The 23538-nt window shown below is 38.9% G+C and overlaps 1 protein-coding gene across 1 annotated transcript; it reads right to left on the bottom strand.

The window, feature by feature from the left end:
* Positions 1–17864: 17864 nt before the first annotated feature.
* Positions 17865–23222, bottom strand: LOC103945765. Its single transcript, XM_009356356.3, has 3 exons — positions 22299–23222; positions 21945–22084; positions 17865–18398 (listed from the first exon to the last, which is right to left on the bottom strand). Exons 1-3 carry the CDS (start codon positions 22546–22548, stop codon positions 18042–18044), a joined length of 747 nt encoding a protein of 248 aa, XP_009354631.2. The 5' UTR covers positions 22549–23222; the 3' UTR covers positions 17865–18041.
* Positions 23223–23538: the final 316 nt, after the last annotated feature.

Genomic DNA, 23538 nt, shown 5'->3' with positions numbered 1-23538 from the left:
TTAGAGGTGGAGTAGATAGGAAGAATATCTTAGGAATTTGATGATTGTAATTTAAGTTCTGGGCTACATTTGATCCATTCTCTGTAATGCAATCCTAAATTTGCACTACGTAATCTTGTTGAGGTTAGTTATGTATAAATGTTCAAGTTTTTATTGATTAATTTTTTGGCGTCATGTGTGGACTGTTAGAGATTCGTCTATTTAAGTTTTTACTTGTTAATTTTGCTTCAAGTTTTCTTTTTCTATTCACTATTTTCATCCATATGCTTATGTCTATGCCGATGGATAGAGAAAGGCACCAATTTCTGAAGCTCAAGCATTAGAGTATTTCACTCTCAAGTCCTTTGTTCAGAGGTGTTCAAAGAAATGTGTGGTCTTCAAGTAACAATATATTTGTTATTAGAGGCCTATTTGGCACTTAGTATAACTCATTGGTTTTGTTGTTAGTTTTAATGTACCGCTTGTAATATTTGAATCTTTGATATGTTATGTATTTATTATAGGGAGTTTTAACGAAAAACCCGCGGTACTGTTCACTTTAATGAAAAACCACATTTTTACACTAAAAAGTCAATCCTGGTACTATTCACTTTACTCTTTATTTTGTCCTTATCATTAAAACTCAAAGTTTTCAAGCCTTTTTTTTATTAGTTTTCCTTTTATTATATTGTAGTAAATATACAATTTTGTTAGTTATTTTGTATATCAATATTTAAATATATACACATATATTTCTTAAATAGTTTTTTTTTTTTTTTAGTTGTGGAAAAAATTTTATAACGTGCATTGGCACATGGTTAACTAGTGATTCGCAACGGTCATAGTACGTGGTGTTAAATTCCAATCTATCACAAGCACAATCCGTGATTACATTGTATTTGACAACGGGTATTGCCTATGTAAAAATGGTTGTTTTTTTTTATCACATCCAGAATCCTAACGGGGCGCAATGCTCGTGATGAATCGCAATCTACCTCTCTTTAGTGTAAAAATATCGATGTACTAAAAAAATATATATAAAAACAATGAACCAAAGGTATCCAAAACCGAACAATAAAATAAAAAAGTTGATTACAAACTAAATAATTTGAGTAAATAACTATAAAAATGGGTATATTCAGAAAACCTTTTTTTTATTTTTTATCGGAATACGTTTGGAACATTTAGAAAAATTTGGGTCGGAAGTTCGGAAGTATTGGAATACCTAATAATATGTTTGGATGAGGAAATTTAAGATTTGCAAGAAATTCCAAAATGATGGAAATTTATTTTATAGAATTTGTAAATTTTCTTATTTGACTAACTTGGCTAAAAGAATTTTTAATATGTATCTAGAGTCATCAATACATATGCAAGAGATAATAGTTAGAAAATGTACTTTTTGGAGGTGGTGACGGTGGTGGCGGTGGTGGCATCGACGTACGGTGATGATGGTGGGTTGTTGTGGTGGCATCAGTAATGATCATAAGTGGGGGTGACGACAAAGGTAATGATAGTGGGTGGAGGTGACATCAACGATAGTAATAATGGTGTTTGGAGGTGACAGCGATGGTGATGGTAAGTGTAAAGGTACATTCGGCTAATTTGACAAAAAAACATAGTAATGTTTTCTTTTATAAAAAATTATTATTGAATTGCACCACTTGAATCACTTTACATAAATCTAATTTTGGTATGCATCAGTTTATATTATAAACCGACATTTGAGATCACAAGATTCTTAACTGCTGGACTCTTGGTCGCTCATTTAAAACTCTTTTCATCAAATCCAATGAAATGACATACATTGGGACATTGTAAAATTTCGCTATTAGATTCACCTTCAATACTAATTTATTAGGTCGTGTGTAGCTCGTAAGCAAATATGTCAAATGGCTTGATGCATTTGTTGTTGAATATTTCAAGAATATATTCATATATTTGTTGGCTGAAAAGTTGGGTATTTCCCCAACTGTTGCTCTTCTTCGAGTGAAGCATCACAACATATGACATACTATAATATATATATATATATATGTATATATGTTATATATGTATATATATGAATATAATATATATAATATATATTGGTGCTGCATTGTGCAGAACGTGTGTACGAAAATGATGGTACCAAAAGGTTGGATTTAATTCAACCTTGTATCTTTTGGTTGAACTACAACTTTTGGTTAAAAAACATGACTATGCCTACTCAAATTGACACACCCCAACCGAGATCAGGGCATGTTGGCCGTCACGTGGAAGTGACGTAGCCATGTGCACAGTGCGGAAGCTAAAAACAGTAATATAAAAGTACGAATAATTTAAAACTAGCATACAAAATGTGACAATGCGAGTGCTAGCGTAAGTGAGACGCTGAATTCAGAGCTTAAAGCCTACAGCAGTCCAAAAGAAACGATACAACAATAGTGCACCCGAAGGTGACCCTACATAGGTGAGTGTCTGTCAGAAATGCCGGGACGTCCTCTGGGAAAACCACCGAACCCGCTAAGCTACTAGAACCTGGAGGGGCGCAAAACAAAAGCGTGAGTGGGTAAAAACAAATTCTTTGAAAACCATTTCATAAAATATTCTAACCCCTCGCCGTAAAACCTGTATACTTCCCAGTAAATAACCATATACACGTATGTATAAATATGCCAATCATGCTTGCTAATATGCCATGTCAAACCTCATAATGAAATGCAGGTGCTCAGGTATAAATCACATCAATATCGTGACATCTGACAGCCAGAGTCCCCTAAGTGACCTGTACGGCTGAATCTAGAGCTCAAATCTCAGTTTCCATAACTAAACTGCCCACGAGTCGGAACCACCTAAAGTGGTCTGTACGACAGGCCTGGGTGTAAAACATATAAACGCTCTAGTGCTACGATCACGTGAAGGCTGTGCGAATAATCGCGGGTCACCTACGAGTCGGAACCACCTGTAGTGGTCTGTACGACAGGACTGTGCACCTAACTTGGATTCAAGCTGAGCGTGTGGTGCGGGAGGTGAACAACACGTGAAGGACTGTGCCCTACTCTGGGCGGGAGCACTAACACCGGGGGTGCAGGTTATGAGCTCTCTAAGCATCTCTAATCACTATTTAATGCAATCGTTAAATAACGCTTACCTGGCACTTACCTATGCCTCCACAGCACCAACATATATATATATATGACATATGCATAATTGAATATATAATTAAACGTATATGCCACTAATCATGCATAACCACCAATTATATAAAAGGAATGGCATATAACGAAGCATTTATACTAATTTCTGGGAATTAATATGTATATAGGTATATACGGAAAACAAAAGCCCACTCACTGGTATGTGGAAGGGTCGTAGCCCCCCTGCCTCGAGTGTGCACGCTCGTCCTCGGGATACGTGTCACCTATATGCGAATTAACTATAAAAACGTTAACTTTAAAGCACATAACCGTCCGTTCAAAATAACTTCTCACACATTGCTCAAAATGGACAAATGAATATACCAACGTGATCTACACAACCTCAGGATCACAACCATATTTTTAAAATAATTTTTGGACCTCTCACGCGCCCCCACGCGCCAAAATAGGCACGGACCCACGCGCCCCCACGCGCGGCCACGTGCCATGCACACTGACGGTGTCAAGTGACGCCGTCAGGAATATTCCGTTAAACCAACGGAATATTCCGTTAAACCTAAACTGACGCCGTCACTGCCGTTAGGAATATTCCGTTAAACTTAACGGAATATTCCTGTTTCTTCTCCGATCAGTCTCCGTCGCCGGCGCCGTCGCCGGAAAACCTGCAAATCGCGATATCTCACTCGTTTTTCCACCTTTTTCCACGTTTCTTGCACCAAAATCAATCTTAGAACTAGTAGAACACGATCCTACAAGTTTTAAGGCCTAAAACTACAAGATTATACCTGTCCAAATTTCCAAAACTCGGCCAACTTCGAACCAAGCTTTCCCGACGTCCAAATTTGTCCAACGAAGCACTCCCAAGCTCCTGGGAACCTCACAAACACAACTACAAGCTTCAAAATTCCAAAAACAAGCTAGAATAAATTTGCATGAACAGTGTTCAAAACGGAGCTTACGAGATCGACGTGAAAACGACTGGTTTCTCACCTGAAAATGGCACCGCTAGACTCCTCTCAGCCTCACCAGCACGATGGTGTACTTGGTTCCCTCGATCTGCAAAGATTTGGTGGGTTTTGGGTTTGGTCCGTACGTATATGGTGAAAAAGAAGGGGAAAGGAAGCACGGGAAGGAGAGAGAGAGAGACAGGGAATGACAGTGAGAGGGATAGGGACAGGGTGTGTGTGTGTGTGTGTGGTCCAACTCTGGCCAACACCACACAAAACAACCAAAAACATAACAAAAACAAACTAGGGGTAAAATGGTAATTTCACACGTACGTTTCCGATAATCCCGGGACTGGATGTCACAACCTACCCACCTTAATAGAATTTCGTCCCGAAATTCAAAACAACCAAAAACATAACAACCCCTAGCAGCCAAAGAACAATCTAGGATACAAATCCCTCATCCGATCTTCTGTCTCCCACGTCGCTTCCTCGACTGAATGATTCATCCACAAAACTTTCACTAAATTCACCGTTTTGTTCTTCAGAACCTTCTCTTTCCAATCGATGATCGTCACCGGTTCCTCGTCATATGTCAAATCTGGATTAATTTCTAACGGTTGAGGAGGTATCACATGAGATGGATCAGCAACATAATGTCGGAGCATAGACACGTGGAAAACGTTATGCACCCTGGCTAGCTTCGGAGGCAACTCCAACCTGTAGGCTACCTCACCAACTCGCTCTGTGACCATGTATGGTCCGATGTACCTGGGACTCAGCTTGCCTTTCTTCCCAAATCTCACTACACCTCTCCACGGCGAAAGCTTCAAAAATACCCAATCTCCGACCTCGTACACTCTGTCCGTAGCATGCCGATCCGCTAAGCTCTTTTGTCTGTCCTGTGCTGCTTTCAGATTAGTCTTGATTACCTGAACGTTCTGAGTAGTCTCCTCAACAATCTCCGGACCCACTAAAACTCTTTCTCCGACCTCTGACCAACACAACGGTGTGCGACAAGCTCTACCATACAATGCCTCAAATGGCGCCATGCCAATGCTCGAATGAAAACTATTATTATAGGCAAATTCCATCAAATCCAACCGCTGGTGCCAAGCATCACCAAACTGCAACACCGAAGTTCGCAACATATCCTCCAACGTCTGAATAGTCCTCTCCGATTGCCCGTCTGTCTGAGGATGATACGCCGTGCTGTAGAGTAGTCTCGTACCCAAAGCTTCCTGGAAAGCCACCCAAAACTTAGATGTGAACCGTGGATCACGATCCGAGACAATACTCACCGGGACACCATGGTACTTCACTACCTTCGAGATGAACAACTCCGCTAAACGACTCAAAGAATACTTCTCTCTCACTGGAATAAAATGTGCGGACTTAGTGAGTCGATCAACGGTCACCCAAATGCCGTCAAAACCGTTATGTGTACGCGGGAGCTTGTACACAAAATCCATAGTGATATTTTCCCATTTCCACTCGGGAACAGGAAGCGGCTGCAACAACCCAAACGGCTTCTTCCTTTCTGCTTTAACCTGCTGACAAATGGCACACCTACTCACATACTCGGCTATCTCCCTCTTCATACCCGGCCAATAATAAAATGGTCGAATGGTATGATACATTTTAGTAGCTCCAGGATGCATGGCGTAAGCCGAGATATGTGCTTCATCAAGAATTTCCTTCTTCAAATCCACATCATTTGGCACGAACATTCTTCCCTCTTGCATCAACATGCCATCCGATTCACGTACCCTGAGGTCTCTCCTCCTACCTTGTTCTCGAGCTTGGATTAATTCTTGAGTCTGCTCATCAGCTGCTTGGGCTGCAAGCACCCGATCAACTAAGATGGGCCTAACTTGAAAATTAGCAAGTAAAGCCACATCTCGATCTTCTGCTTCTAACCTCACTCCCGTAGCACGCAAGTCCGCCAAAAGAGGAATACGGCTTACATACAACGCATTAATGCGGCCTTGAGACTTCCGACTAAGTGCATCAGCAACTACATTCGCACGACCAGGGTGATAATCAATCGTGCAGTCGTAATCGCTGAGCAACTCCATCCACCTCCGCTGGCGAAGATTAAGTTCCTTCTGAGTAAAAAGATATTGGAGACTCTTATGATCAGTAAAGATCCTACACTTCTTGCCGTAAAGGTAATGTCTCCACAATTTCAACGCAAAAATGATAGCAGCCAACTCCAAATCATGAGTAGGGTAATTCAACTCATGGGGTTTTAACTGACGCGAAGCATAAGCAATCACCCTACCATGCTGCATCAATACACATCCCAGACCATTCAAGGAAGCATCGCTATAAACCTCGAAATCACCACTATCGTCCGGGAGTGCCAGAACAGGTGCTTGAGTGAGACAATGCTTCAACTGCTGGAAACTCTGTTCACACTTATCATCCCACTCAAATTTAACATCTTTCCTTGTCAATCTCGTCAGTGGTAAGGCAATCAAGGAGAAATCCTTAACAAATCTCCGATAATACCCCGCCAAACCAAGGAAACTCCTCACCTCGGTGACGGTTCGCGGTTGCTCCTTCTCCACCGCTGCAACCTTCTGAGGGTCAACCAGAATACCCTGAGCAGAAATAACATGCCCCAGAAACGTTACTTGGTTTAGCCAAAACTGGCACTTGCTAAACTTAGCATATAATTGATGTTCCCTCAACCTTTTCAGCACCAAAGTAAGATGTCGAACATGTTCCGCCTTCGACTTAGAATACACCAGAATATCGTCGATAAAAACAATGACGAACCTATCCAAGTAAGGCTAGAACACCCGATTCATTAAATCCATAAAAGCTGCTGGTGCATTCGTCAACCCAAATGGCATAACCAGAAACTCGTAATGACCATAACGAGTCCTGAACGCCGTCTTAGGAACGTCATCCCTATTAATTTTCAGCTGATAGTACCCAGACCTCAAGTCAATCTTAGAGAACACACAAGCACCTCTAAGCTGATCGAATAAATCATCGATACGTGGCAACGGATAACGGTTTTTAATCGTCACCCGATTCAATTGCCTGTAATCAATACACAGCCTCAAAGTTCCGTCTTTCTTCCTCACAAACAAAACTGGAGCTCCCCACGGAGAAGTACTAGGCTGAATAAAACCCTTATCCACTAATTCCTGCAGCTGCACCTTCAATTCTCTTAATTCAGTAGGTGCCATACGATAAGGAGTCAAAGAAATAGGATTAGTACCTGGAAGCAACTCAATAGTAAACTTCATGTCTCGATCTGGTGGTAAACCAGGCAAATCCTCGGGGAAAACATCTGGAAAGTGTCGGACTACCCTCACATCCCCAAAACTACTAGGAGGAGCCTCATCCAACACCACATGGGCTAAGTACCCCTGACAACCTTTAGTCAACAACTTTTTCGCTCTCACAGCAGAGATAACGCCATGTCTCACCCCACTCTGCTTACCCACGAAAGTAACCACAGGTAGTCCAGGACGGCGAAACATAACTATTTTCCCGTAACAATCAATATTGGCACGATTGGGGTGCAACCAATCCGCGCCCAAAATCACATCGAAATCAACAATATCTAACGGGATAAGATCAGCTGGCATAACCACACCCTCAACTATCACTGGACACCCTGGGTACACACGATCTACAATACATCTCTCCCCTCTAGGCATAGCGAACTCTAAATCATACCCTAGAGGTGTGGGGCGAGGTTGCGTCACGTGAGCAAATGTATGAGAAATCACAGAATGTGTAGCTCCGCAATCAATTAAGACTCTAGCAAAATAACCAAGAATATTTAACGTACCCATGATCAGATCCGGGTTGTTCTGAGCATCCTGCAGAGAAATGTTGTGAATACGCCCCTGGCCCTGCTGCCGTCCGCCACGACCTCTACTCGCCTGAGCACCACGACCCTGCGTACCACGCCCTGACTGGGCTGACCGGTCTATCTCGAAGACCCTGCACTGCTAGTAGCAATCTCTCCTGGCTGAAACTGTCCTCCCTGATACCATTGAGAACCACTGGCTGGAGCTGGAGGATACGGCATATAGCCGCCCGAATACTGAGGGTAACCACCCTGGGAGTAGGGGTCCTGAGGATACTGATACTGTCCCGAGGCATAAGGAACAATATCACCCTGGTAGTGGTAGGCACCACCCCGACTTGCCTGTCCATAACCACTCGGACCTTGAATCTGCTGGATAGGGGCAGGTGGTGGCAGGAAAGTCTGCTGCGGTCTCTGCTGCTGACTCTGGGGACATTGCGCGGCTCGATGTCCCATCTGCCCGCAAGTAAAACAACCACTACTGCCCCGCCTACACTCGCCAGTGTGCCGATTATTACACCTTTGACATCTTTCTTCTAATTACCATTCTTCTCATCTTCATCACTCTCGCTCGTCATGTTCTCAAAGTCCTCAACTCTCAGCAAAACCTCGTAGAACTCCTGATAAGTATCACAATGAGTGGAGGTCGACATCGAACGCCACTTCTTCTTAGTGCCGATGCGAAAACGACGAAGCATCTCTGCTGGATTACCAGCAATCTTAGGGTGGTAGCGAGACAAGTCGGTGAACTTCCGATAGTACTCGTTCGCAGTCATCTTCCGCTGTTTCAACTCAGTGAATTCCTGTTCTTGCGATCGATGTACTCAGGGGGCACAAATCTCCTCTTAAATAACCTAATGAAAACATTCCAGTCAGTCTTCTCGGTTGGAGTCAAACTACGAAGCTCCTGCTCCCACCAGGATGCAGACTCCGTACCCAGAAACCATGAGGTCGTCTTGACCCACCTCTCAACAGGAAGATTCCCCTGATTGTTCAACACTCGGAAAGTCTTCTCAATATGCTCTAACCAACGCTCTGCGCCCTCATGCCCCTCGTGACCGTGGAACTTATCCAATTTCAGATTGTACATAGTTTCCAGAGGAGTCCTCTGGGGAAGGCGGATAGCTGCCTGGATAGCGGTAGCAATAGCTTCCCCCAACTGAGTGATATCGGGGAAACTGGACTCATCTGAACGACGTGGTTCCCGACGAGGCGACATAATTCTAACAGAAGGCACCAAAACCATTAGAATACTCACAAAAGACACAGGACTGCCAAACCTAAGCTCTGATACCAAACTGACACACCCCAACCGAGATCAGGGTATGTTGGCCGTCACGTGGAAGTGACGTAGCCATGTGCACAGTGCGGAAGCTAAAAACAGTAATATAAAAGTACGAATAATTTAAAACTAGCATACAAAATGTGACAATGCGAGTGCTAGCGTAAGTGAGACGCTGAATTCAGAGCTTAAAGCCTACAGCAGTCCAAAAGAAACGATACAACAATAGTGCACCCGAAGGTGACCCTACATAGGTGAGTGTCTGTCAGAAATGCCAGGACGTCCTCTGGGAAAACCACCGAACCCGCTAAGCTACTAGAACCTGGAGGGGCGCAAAACAAAAGCGTGAGTAGGCAAAAACAAATTCTTTGAAAACCATTTCATAAAATATTCTAACCCCTCGCCGTAAAACCTGTATACTTCCCAGTAAATAACCATATACACGTATGTATAAATATGCCAATCATGCTTGCTAATATGCCATGTCAAACCTCATAATGAAATGCAGGTGCTCAGGTATAAATCACATCAATATCGTGACATCTGACAGCCGGAGTCCCCTAAGTGACCTGTACGGCTGAATCTAGAGCTCAAATCTCAGTTTCCATAACTAAACCTGCCCACAAGTCGGAACCACCTAAAGTGGTCTGTACGACAGACCTGGGTGTAAAACATATAAATGCTCTAGTGCTACGATCACGTGAAGGCTATGCGAATAATCGCGGGTCACCTACGAGTCGGAACCACCTGTAGTGGTCTGTACTACAGGACTGTGCACCTAACTTGGATTCAAGCTGAGCGTGTGGTGCGGGAGGTGAACAACACGTGAAGGACTGTGCCCTACTCTGGGCGGGAGTACTAACACCGGGGGTGCAGGTTATGAGCTCTCTAAGCATCTCTAATCACTATTTAATGCAATCGTTAAATAACGCTTACCTGGCACTTACCTATGCCTCCACAGCACCAACATATATATATATATGACATATGCATAATTGAATATATAATTAAACGTATATGCCACTAATCATGCATAACCACCAATTATATAAAAGGAATGGCATATAACGAAGCATTTATACTAATTTCTGGGAATTAATATGTATATAGGTATATACGGAAAACAAAAGCCTACTCACTGGTATGTGGAAGGGTCGTAGCCCCCCTGCCTCGAGTGTGCACGCTCGTCCTCGGGATACGTGTCACCTATATGCGAATTAACTATAAAAACGTTAACTTTAAAGCACATAACCGTCCGTTCAAAATAACTTCTCACACATTGCTCAAAATGGACAAATGAATATACCAACGTGATCTACACAACCTCAGGATCACAACCATATTTTTAAAATAATTTTTGGACCTCTCACGCGCCCCCACGCGCCAAAATAGGCACGGACCCACGCGCCCCCACGCGCGGCCACGTGCCATGCACACTGACGGTGTCAAGTGACGCCGTCAGGAATATTCCGTTAAACCAACGGAATATTCCGTTAAACCTAAACTGACGCCGTCACTGCCGTTAGGAATATTCCGTTAAACTTAACGGAATATTCCTGTTTCTTCTCCGATCAGTCTCCGTCGCCGGCGCCGTCGCCGGAAAACCTGCAAATCGCGATATCTCACTCGTTTTTCCACCTTTTTCCACGTTTCTTGCACCAAAATCAATCTTAGAACTAGTAGAACACGATCCTACAAGTTTTAAGGCCTAAAACTACAAGATTATACCTGTCCAAATTTCCAAAACTCGGCCAACTTCGAACCAAGCTTTCCCGACGTCCAAATTTGTCCAACGAAGCACTCCCAAGCTCCTGGGAACCTCACAAACACAACTACAAGCTTCAAAATTCCAAAAACAAGCTAGAATAAATTTGCATGAACAGTGTTCAAAACGGAGCTTACGAGATCGACGTGAAAACGACTGGTTTCTCACCTGAAAATGGCACCACTAGACTCCTCTCAGCCTCACCAGCACGATGGTGTACTTGGTTCCCTCGATCTGCAAAGATTTGGTGGGTTTTGGGTTTGGTCCGTACGTATATGGTGAAAAAGAAGGGGAAAGGAAGCATGGGAAGGAGAGAGAGAGAGACAGGGAATGACAGTGAGAGGGATAGGGATAGGGTGTGTGTGTGTGTGTGTGGTCCAACTCTGGCCAACACCACACAAAACAACCAAAAACATAACAAAAACAAACTAGGGGTAAAATGGTAATTTCACACGTACGTTTCCGATAATCCCGGGACGGGATGTCACACAAATTGTATGAGTAAAATTAAAAGATATAAATAATCAATATTTATTTTCTAAAAATTCTAAATAGAAAACATGTCTTTTAGGTCAACACTATTAAAAAGGGTTGTATATCTTCAACTAAAATGAAAGGACTCGATGAACGGGTGCTTTAATGCCTATAACTACCATTGTGGCATAATGTTTTACACACAATTTTCAGAAATTTGTTTCTACATTCCTTGCTCTCTTTTCTCTCCATCACATTCATACAATTTCATTCTAGTTATTTCTAAGGGAATACAATTCGGTTTTGCTAATTGAATATTCCATACTTTGTTGTATCCTGGAAGTGACTTGCCAAGAACCCTTTAGCAAACTCATTCGAGTGGGGGCAAATAACACTTTAAAGAAACGATTCAAGTCGTACCTCAAAGTCATCATTCGGATTATTCTCTATATTTCTATATTTACTCTAGCATTTGTGGGAAATTCTAGTATGAGACTGTGGCTAGGATTTTGGACCGAACACTATAGTAATGAAGAATCAAAGCTCTACAGCATCTGGCCTCAGCCACAGTTAGCATGTAGCAGTATATGTTGTCCACGTAAATGCCAATGCATATCTTTGAAGCAAGTTTTTAATACTTTGCTTTTATACACACTTTCTTTAGAAATTGCAGCGACCTATTAAATCTCTTTCAAAATTGATTTAATTAGCTTGTAAGATCAGGATTACGACTGCTTTAGTTTTTAGAGTTGATGTCACGTCTTTAAGCTTGCGGATACGTAATAATTTGTGAACATAGATACCTTCTTGTTGAAGCCAAAATGTTTCTAAATCTTCTGAAGCATGTTTACAGCTTCTTGGCATGAAACTCTTAGTATTTCCATATTGTCATCCTCAAGAATCCTATTTAGGACATACAACATCCTTTAAGGATAATAAGTCTATAAATAATATTTTTTTTAACTACACCTCTATTAAGTAATAACCTCCTTAAAATTATAAAATGTTTTTGGTCCTAAATTTGTAACTTTTAGAGTGGTTTTACGGTATAAAGAATATTTGAAATGAAAACAATGACTTATTAGATTTTGATTTAGAGTTTTTATTTGGCTGGCTTTTTTATTAGCACCTCACAAAATTTTGAATGCACCCTACATTAAAATTTAATATTAAATGACTTATTTACCCCACTTTGCAATGACAATTTTGACCTTATTATGTTTAAAAAAAAAAAATTCTAAATACACCCCAAATCACTTTTAGCGTATTATTTATCTTCTCAACTATCAAAACCCTCCCACCCTCCATTGTTGAACAAAACCCTAAGCAATGAAACTACAAGCATGTTGATTGAGAAAAATTGCTTTTGACGAATGGAACACGAAATCGATGTTTCGGAAGCTTCACATGAGGTAAGACTTCATGTTTTTCATTGTTTTAGTGATTTCAACGACATCTATAATTATTTAATCTTGCATTTGCTGCATTATTTAAACTTCTATATTCATATTCATCTTTTAGGGATCACAAGGATCCCTGAGGCTGTTCATCAGTTTCTTTGCTGCTAGGGTTTTGTTGATTTTTGGGCTTTGTTTTTCTCTGAGAAACTCTATAATCTGGTTACTGGCATGAAATTAGTAATAGACTGAACACGAGATCTCCTAATAGACTATTTAAACTAAGGTTACTGCAGCCCTAGCATCCTAGATCTTTGGTACTATCTTAAAGCAAAAAAGAAACTGCTAGCAAAGACAGAGGGATGACATACGGGCATCATTAAAGTCGAGCATACTCTTACGACTCTCTCGACCCAGGCTTGACTTCTCCCCTTAAAGCAGAATTGCAAATTTCATGACAACCTTGGATGAGAATGCTTTTGCGATCCGATTGAACACTTCAGGACTGTCCACAGCAAGTACGACACTGTAGTAGTGATGAAACTTAAGATTATTTTATGGATTCATCAAGGAAAAAAGAGAAGGAAACATGTGTTAAAAATGCTTAAGATTATTTGAAAGAACAAATTTTCTTAAAGCATGCGACAAAAAGAGTATACTTATAGTAGATAAGGATTGTAAAAGAGTTTTGGATTTTGTTCAGGTGATATCCTTCATTGCTAGTTTTGGTGTGTTTGTTTGATTAATTCTTGATAATATTTTTGGTAATCCGATGAAACATAAGTGTGGTTACGTGTGTATTTTTGGGTGAAAGATACAAAAAGTGAGCATTGATATTTGATACACCAATAGTAGGGTTTTTAACACACAAGTGGTGGTTATTTAGTTTCTATGTGTACATTCAAATGCATGGGGGAATACGTGTTTAATTGAAGCTGTGCGATTGTTATACGAAATATTTATTCTGAAAGTAAACCATAAATGAAGTTCACTAGATATTAGTCAGTATAATGCCAGAAATTAAGTTGTCACAAGGTTAACTCTTCCCAATTTATGTACTGTATGAAAGTTTTGTATGAGTAGCATTTGTGAAATACAATTATCCCATGGTTCTGGTGTCAAGGGAACTATGAAATCTTGGGTGGGGAGGAAGGTGGGGCATGACCCTTATGGCCTCAACTATGTTTCATCAGTGGTGCGGGATAGTTGTCCATCTTTTCGGTTGTCATGAGGACCGAGCAAGAAAGAGAGACAGATCTCATGAAAGTTTATTGTCTTTCATGAAAATTGTGAGAAACTTAGAGTTTCTGTTCATTTTCACTTTCGTTTTTTTTTTTGGTGTGATAGTTCTTTATTATGCATTCTTTATTGTGGATAATGAATAATTATGTTTTTGATGTTATAGTTATTGATTTATTTATTTTTATTGAGGATCGTTTGCAAGTAATAGTTTTTTTTTCCTAATGTTAATTTCATATTCCTTTTTTTTTTTCTTCCATTTGTTATTCATTTTCTTCTTTGCAGGTTACAAATCCAGCCATGGATCCTCTTAGAGAAGGTTTGGTTATGTCCCTTGAAATGAACATTGGAAAGCGACAAAATATTTTGGAGGTTGGACCTGAAAATGCATCGCAGGTTTGTTAGCATGTGCCACTCTGCCTATTGATATTGAGTTGTATGGTTCTTAACAAATAATTGAGGTGTATGATTCTTAGTAAATAAATGAGGATTTGATACTAATTTTTGGTGTATTTAAATAGGATAGCATACAAGGCAATACTTTTATAAGGGATACTAAGGTTGCAACAACGAGCATCGTTGATTACACAAACGCATTTAAAACCGATGAGGTAACTATTTTTAGTATATTGAATGTGCATATGTGAATTTCATGGAAACTCTGGCATTCTTTTATGTAGCATAGTGCATTAGGTTCATAATAGGGAATAGCATATATATGGGTTGGAATCTTAGCATGTCTACAAACATTTTGTTAGTGGCAAATGGCAATGATCTTGTATGTACATGTGTTCAAAAGTAAAAATGATTTGCTTGATTGGATTCACGCACAAGGAAAAGGAATAATTTGGTTATTTTCATTAAGAGGTCTGATGCGGGAGGGGTTGATCGAAGGAGGAAGAGAGCTCGAATAACATTTGCTTGTGAAAGACATGGCGAATATCGATCCATATTGAGGAAGTCTGATATTAATGACCAAAATTCTAATGCAAATAATAAGAAGAAGAAAGAACCCAGGAATACCGGTACTAAAAAATGCGGATGTCCATTTATGTTGAAAGGAGTAAACGTTGGAGAAGGAGATGAATGGAAATTGGAGGTTGAGTGTGGGGTGGATAACCATACTTATTCATTGTATCTTGAAGGGAATTCTTTTGTCGGACGATTAACTAAAGAGCAAAATGAACTTTTAGTTGACATGTCTACAAGTTTAGTGAGACCCAAGTTATTTTGAACACCATCAAGAAAAAAGATCCACTTAATGTAACAACGATGATGACAATATACAATGCAAGACACTATCATCAGACAAAAGAAAAAGCAGGGAGATCAGAAATGCAACAGTTGTTAGGTAAGTTGGCTGAGTACAACTATATTGAGCATCATCGAAGTACTGGTGTTGATAATGTTGTTAGTGACTTGTTTTGGACTCACCCAATTAATGTCGATATCTTACATTGCTTCCCACATGTACTTATCATGGATTACACGTACAAGACTAATAAGCATCGTTTTCCACTGGAGATTGTAAGGGTAACTTCAACTAATATTACATTTTCGGTTGCATTTGCTTTCATTGACCATGAGAAGGAGGACAATTACACATGGGCATTGACAAGATTAAAGACTCTAATGAATGATGATTGTATTCATGGTGTGATTGTCATTGATCGAGACTTAGCACTGATGAATGCCATTCGTAATGTTTTTCTTAGTACTCAACATTTATTGTGTAGATGGCATATAAATCAAGCAATTGCAACCAATTGCAAAAAACTCTTCACATTAGAGGAGGTTTGGAATATGTTTTTTAATGATTGGGAAACCTTGGTAAGTTCATTAACAAAAGAGGAGTACTTATATAATTGGCATGCCTTTGATGAACCCAAGTTCCACGACACTTACAGAACCAGTTAAAAAAAATTAAAACCAAAGGATGTCCACGTAAAGTTGACACTTCTACTCATCGTTTGTCATCGGCCTTTGAGATTGCAAAAGCTCTTTCAGGTCATGATGTCCAGCCACAACCCTCTAAAAAGAAACAAAGGGGAAGACCACGCAAATTGAAGGTATGCACTTATCTTTATAGTTGTGATGTTTGATATACTAATTGTAACTTCACTGAGTAACCCTTGATTACTATACAGACTTATAACTCAATTTTACGCAATCTGGCACCCTTACGCATCAATGTACGTGACAGTTCCCTGAGGCAATAAAGCAATACATTACTATTGTGATTGATGTCCTTGGAAATGGTAATTGTGGATATAGATTCATAGCTGAGGCAATGGGATTTGGTCAAGATCATGGCCAGGGTACATACTGACCTATTGGCGGAAGTACAGTTGTTGCCCATTCCTATATCAGCAAGCTTTTGGTTGGAAAGAGAGGCGTGCTGAGATTGACCAAGCACTTGACTATTTTGAAGATTCATATGCACTGGAACTCTACTGGATGAGCATACCAGATATAGGCCATCTTATAGCTTCATGTTATCATGTAGTGGTGATTTTTTTTATCCCGTTTGCAATGCCTCTCATTCCTACCTTTATATGTATTAGGAGATGATGAGGCCACTAATCTTCATGAGATTGCAAATGGTTTAGTCAATGACAATCACTTTATACATGTACTAATAGTTGACTTACTTTTTTTGCAACATTGAACGTTTTTTTTTAAAGTTAATTGACTCCTTTTGTTTTGTACAGCTACATTTGGCACCAGGACATCCCATGCCACCGGTTGCACAAAATTGGCATACTCTTGCAGTAAATAACACTCGACACCCTTACGCCAACTACCAAGATTGTATGGAACAATTTAAGCTATTACCAAGTCTAAATAATGTAGCCACCACCGAAACGATATGTCTTGATTGTGACTGATTTATGTTTTACAAACTGAACTGAAATATATCGATTGCCAGGCGAGAGTACATTTGTAAAAACAAGGTTTATTTTTTAATGGTATCTAGCGGGCATGCAAAGCAACCTTGAAAAATATTTGAGCTAATTCCCCAAGCCATTCCTTACTTTATACAAGCTTACTTGGCCACCAAGCTTAGAGCCCCTCACATAAATCACGATTATATTTAAGTTGGTGACGATGAACATGTATCATCAATTAACAGCACTCATACAAACTGGCATGCATGTATCATCAATTATCATCAATTAACAGCACTCATATTTAAGTTCGAATGTGAGAGGCCGATTATCATGTTCTTGGAGGCGGAAAAGGTATGTAATGTTCATTTAAACTGGCACGCATGATAAAACCCTAATTGGTGATCTGCTAATTACTCTTAGTCATATGGCGATGAATCGAACATGAAAGATCATAGATTAGTAATTAATCGCATTAATCTTGCAGTTGCGGATGTGTTGTTGTGGAGGAATATAAGGTGTATATTGAGAAATGTAGGGTGTATAGAAGATGTGGGGTGTATGTACAAAATATAAGGTATATATTGAGAATGTGGGGTGTGGGGGTATTATGTGAAAGTATGTAGGGTTGTATTAAGATAATTTTTTAGTGAAAAAGCAAATGTTATGCGTATTAAATATGTGGGGTTTATTCAACTATTTGTGAGGTGTTAATATAATAAGCCTTTTTATTTTCAGTTTGTGCATCTTTCTTTATACCGTTCTTCTATATTCCTTCTTCAACTTTTTTGTATCTCATTTCTTTCATGTATTTATCATCTTTATCTCTAACACAAAAATAAAAACTAAAAACTAGAAAATAAAATTAAGGGTTACCGAACAGGTTCATGGCATTGATACTAAGCTACGCATTCATTGTTTGATAAATACAAAAGAAGGTGAAATTGATTAGCCTCATAAAACGGAACTAAGTTCCCCTTGGGCAATACAGTTTGCAGTTAATTACAACAATTTAAAGGTTTAACCTAATCTGCAAGGGTGGTATACGTACGACCGTGTCCAAGTTCAATGAGTTATGCATGACATCTAAAGATTCTAAACTCTGGAAAAGCTATAGGTCATGGCTAGTGAGCAAGGACGTACAATAGTGGAATCTGTCAGTCTAAAAGAGAAAAGAGAATATGAAGGTATTGGAGAGAGCGAAAGGAGTAGCTGCTTCTGCTTGTTTTTATTGGTGGGAGAGAACGACAGAGAAATCAAGGGTTCTGATGAGATCATAGGGTGGTGGTGCTTCATGCATAATATTTCAAGTTCCAACCTCTGCAATGCTTTGCAAGGCAGGCCTCCACTGCTCCCCAGCACCTCCACCACCATGGTTCTTTCCCACACTCTTCTGTAGCTTCTGCCGTTGTTAGTGCTTTTGCTGCCACGGTTGCTTCCCACACTCTCCATCTGAAGAAATTAATAAGTATTTTAAAACCATGCATCGATATCTTTTCTATTAGATTATAAGTTTAATTAAGCATACCTAACTAAGGTTGTTTACCAGATTAAGCCTAAGTAGTCATGCATTAACTACACGTCTTCTAAGAAAAACATAACTTAATCATTTGGTTAGGAGTTGAACTACTTCTATCAGTTATGATATTGGTAGAGGAAAATGAAATCTCTGAACCCCCACCAAATATTTGCTAGAAAAGAAGTGTATCATTTTGCAAATCGTAAAGTGATACCTTTCCACTGTCATCATAAATCTGACATTCCTTGAATAAAGGGGTAAATGCATCCCCATGAACCATTGGAATGGAAGACTTATGGAATGATGACATAAGCCATGCCAGTTACTATAAATTTTGCACACAGAAAATTATTTTTGCATACACTTTTAATTCTTCTGCATATCTTATATATTTTTGTTCCTTTTTTAAATTTTCATTGACTTATTCTATTTAAATACTAGAAATAAGCATGAGTATTCATGAAAATAAAATGAATGTACTCGGGGAGTGGATCGTACATAGTGGCCACCATTGCTTATTGTCAAATATGGCAACGCAAAATTCCAACAAATGGATGAGATCCTAACCATGGACGTATGTTATGCAACAACGATTAAAATACATGAAAGAGTTTTACTTTCTTTCACAACTCACTTATGTTTTGCAGCCGTATAATTTTAGATGAGCTAAATCAAGTCAATTGCGCAAATATGCAAGGGGAATCACATCAGATGACAAACCTTTCAATGAGTTATAAACATGTTTTTTATTGTCAAACCGAAAGGTAAACAACTCTTTAACCATTTTCCAAACCAAAATGCTCATGCGTTCGACCTTGTATTTGACCCTATAAATTTAAATTCTCAAAATATATTTTATCATTTCTATCTAAATATATACGTTCGACTCTTTATTCAACTCAATATACATGAGTATGAATTGGATGGTAGAGTTAGAAAAAATGGGGCCCGAAAGTTCAACAAATAAATATATATGTTCGACTCTTTATTCAACTATATATATATATATATATATATATTAATTAGATGGTAGAGTTTGGCAAAATGGGGCCAAAAATGTTTTACAGTTCAGACATTTACCCAATACATAATCAGTGGTGGAGCCAGAATTTCATGTGAGGAAGGGCCTTTCACAAATGCAAAAAAATATGACGAATAACAGTTACACAACTACTAACCAAAACACCATAATAACACATGCATCTATAATATTTTATATTTTCAATAATCATAATTGTCTCTCACGAATTTTCATATTTTGAAACTGTTGCATGATAACCTCATTATCTATACTATTAAATTTAATAAGAAGAAGTGATCAAAAGGTCCAAACTATAACACTTAAGTAAGATGTAAGACGAGAAACAATAAAAAAAATTATAGAAAGTAAGATAGATTTTACAAATAGTATTGTTTTTGTTGAATTAATCTGAATTTTATATGAAAATAGGTATGAAATTTCAAGAAATGAGAAGAATAATAGCTTTTTAGTCTTGGACTCTTGCTCCTGGGTTGATTGTGAAAGACCAGAAAAGTTTTTTGTTTTAATTAAAAGTGAACGGGTTTAATGTTAAGAGATTTTTTTTTTTAATCAAAATGTTAAAGGTTATTGATTTTATGTCCAATAAATAAATATTAATTTAGTGTTGGAATTAAGCCTGACAATTCCTAACACGGACCGATAATCCGACACGACATGACATGAAATTAACAGTTGTTCAGATCGACCCAATAACGAATCGGATCGTTATCGTGTAAGCCGATAAGCAAAATATTAATTTTATAATTTTATAATCCTAAAAAAATACTATAATACTTATATATATATATATATTAATTTAACTATTTTATACCCCTAAAAACTATAATAATTATATATATATAAGTATATATTAAATTAAATTTAAAAAATTGGTGACCATTGGATCGGTTGAGATTTAATCTCAACCGTCCATTGTGCATTAGGTTGGAGGCTATGATTCTCTTCTCTCTCATTCACTCTGATTTTTCCAGTCCAGACTTAATCCCGCGTCATCTCCTTAATCCGTATCTCTCTCGCATCCTCTGTTCACTTCCTTCAACTCAACTCCGGCAGCCACAAGAAAACCACACACAGGCAAGCACACGCTAAAGGTATGAATTTTGTATTTTTGGGTATTCTGTGTTTTTTTTTTCAAAAACTAGTGATTTGGGTTTTTTGTTAAAATTAAAACTAATGGCTGGGGATTTTCTAGGTTCAGGGTTTTTGGGGTTTTCTGATTTTGAAGATTCTGGAGTTTCTGGGTTGGGGCATGTTTGCAAACATTCAAAAAATATATTTTTCTTAACGGATCATAACCGGTCAGATAAAGTGACCTCACCTGTTAAGGACCCGTTAAGATAACGGGTGTGACATGACAAGACCCTTTAAGATAACAGGTGTTACACGAAAACGACATAAACACGACAAATACGACCCGTTTACCAGGCCTACTTGGTATGGAATCAAATATGGGAATTGAAATTTTAAATAGGAGATAGTTTATAATGTGTTTTGTATTATTGACTAATAGGAGAAGGGTTGTAAAGAAGAATAATGAAAGATGTTTATTGGGGAAGGGCTGCAAAAAAATGTGAGGATAGGCCTAGCCCTATCCTATTCTCTTCTTCCCTCCGCACATAACCCCTCACTTTCGGTGGTTGCGGAAACTTATTTGTGCCATGCATACCTGAGTAGAATATTACCGTGACATCTCGTAACTAATTAATAATTATACAATATTATGTATGAGGTTTTTTTTCCTTCATGTAACAGTTAAAGTACTAATTATTCAATAGTATTTACAAGTTCTCTTTTCATATAACAGTTAAGGGATTCGTCTCCAAATCATGCTTATACTACTGTGGTGCTGCATCTTACCATTTTTAATGGGCACTCCTGAGCGGGTGAGATTCTTACATATATATATATCATCCTAAAGAGATTTTTTAGTATGACGGTACACAATTCGGTACAGTAAATATCATTATACAAGCAGTGGTGGTGGGATAATTGAAAAAAAAAAAAAAAACTTAACCACTTATATTGTAACATTTAGAATATTGGATAGTGTTCCAAGAATATCTAATTTTTTTATCCTAGGTAAAGTGTCTAACAAAAAGAAAAGATTTACCCAAAATTTGCTAAAATTGTTTTTTTGATGTTGTTTATTTTATAAACTAACAAAACTTTAACAAAACTGCTAAAGATGCTCTAATAAATTGAAGTGACAGACAAAAGCAAAAATGCCTGACACACATTCATAAATACGTATTCCCGCACTACTGAATAACAAAAGACAAAGTCTACAAAGTACTTGATAATCCGAGTTTCATATCATGGAGTTATCACGTCAATTTTGAATGACCAAATTAGCCTAATGAGTTCATATGATTCAACTATGATTGATGCCAGGATGGTTTAATGAAGGGTCTTTAGGGTCAAATAATTTTATACTTACCTTGATGGAATTGTTGTTCCCGGACTTCAAATTCTGAACCGCCAAGTCCTTCATTTTCATTTCCACACCAAGCCCACCTCTATCCTTCAGCAACTTTCCCAGCTTCACAGACTTCTTGGCAGCAAACTCCTTCAACACATCTGTGCATATATAACAAAAGAGACCTAATATTTTAAATGTTTAAATTGTCATATGGTGAGTTTCTTTGCTAGAAAAACGTTTATATTGTCATACTGTGAATCGGATGTAACATTTACATAATCTAACGGAAAAGCGTTGTTCTTTAAACAAAGGAAAGCCTAATTGATTAAAACTCGTTGCTGGAAAACTGAAAAACGAAATTAGAAACTTGACCTTCAAAACTGATGAGGCGATAAACCTGTCCAATGAGTAAAGTGTCGTCTGGTCTGAGAAGCTGGAGCTGCTTCACTGGAGCTCCGGTCTCAGACTTCATAGTGGGAGAGTTGACGACAAGAGCCACGTAGTGACCAGGGTTGGAAGTCATGACCTCATGAGCGCCCACAGACCAGTAAATCCTCTCGATCTTGTTGGCCGGGTGCTGAATCACCACCGTCGCTGCCTCCGCCGCCTGACAATTTCCCATGTCAATGGCCGGTGATATATATCGATCTCCTCAAATACTCAAAATATCAACTGGATGGAACCCTTTTGGTGAAATTGTGATGGTTTAACTCTAAAACGAATAGGGTGGTGGGTTTTGTTGGTGACAGAGGTGACGTGGAGTTTGGGGTTTTGGGACTCTGGACACCCAGCTGCAGACCCAGCAGTTGCTAATGGTAAATGAAATCTGACTATTTCAAGTTCGCCAAAGCACGTCAAGAATCAAAACTCAGAAGGGATGTGACAAACTGACAAACTGACAAACACAAAGCACCTCGATCTTACGTCCAATACCAAGAAACCTTTAAAACCAAAAAAAAACAAAAAATGGAAGCTGGAAATTTCGGAACCAAAGATTTGGGGTGCAGAGAAATGAGAGGGAGAAGGGTGTTGGGTTGCTGCTTATATAATATAAGATTATAGATTATGGTTGACCGCCAAACTGCAAGAAAAGCAAAAATTAATAATATGGGAGCAGACGTGTTAGATCTGCAAAGCCACTTGGTTGGGATCTACAGGGAGGGAGATAGGGACCATGGGGGCCAAGGGACCCCATTGGATCTTTAACGCCGTGGAGAAAATATGGAAGAATTTGTTTTTCAATTTGATCTTAATTAGAGCATATATTTGGGGTCTGAGTGAGATTGTAACTGATTTCATTGCTTGACCATTCTCCCCAAACATGTCAATGCCCTTACCAAACGAAACAAGTTAGGCTAATCCTTAATTAACAATCTTTTTTGGTCAACGTACCATAATCTTACAGGGTCAAGGTGTTTGGGAGGGTGAAAAAGCAACCAACCACCCTAATGAGGTTGCACCAAACTGCTTGTCCCACCACTATTTGCTCCCACTGCAACATGAAAAACCATGCATGCACCATGCACCCTTCCTTCCACCACCAAACTGCATATTTCTCTCGTCTCTCTCAATTGGAGCTCCCTTTATTTAAAAATATAGTTGAGATTAACAG

The sequence above is a fragment of a genome, unplaced genomic scaffold (genome assembly GCF_019419815.1).
Source record: "Pyrus x bretschneideri cultivar Hongxiangsu unplaced genomic scaffold, Pyrus_bretschneideri_v1 Contig18, whole genome shotgun sequence".
NCBI classification, from domain to species: domain Eukaryota; kingdom Viridiplantae; phylum Streptophyta; class Magnoliopsida; order Rosales; family Rosaceae; genus Pyrus; species Pyrus x bretschneideri.
The sequence above is the reverse complement of the archived record's forward strand: the minus strand, read 5'-3'. Positions and strand labels throughout refer to the sequence as shown.

Bases quoted from the DNA above. Each gene is read 5' to 3' on its own strand.
- LOC103945765 (XM_009356356.3), bottom strand. From the start codon at position 22,548: ATGGGAAATTGTCAGGCGGCGGAGGCAGCGACGGTGGTGATTCAGCAC. The intron at 22,085-22,298 runs GTCAAGTTTCTA...ATATATGCACAG, and splicing joins TCGCCTCATCAGTTTTGAAG to ATGTGTTGAAGGAGTTTGCT. The intron at 18,399-21,944 runs GTAAGTATAAAA...TAATTTCTTCAG, and splicing joins GGAACAACAATTCCATCAAG to ATGGAGAGTGTGGGAAGCAA.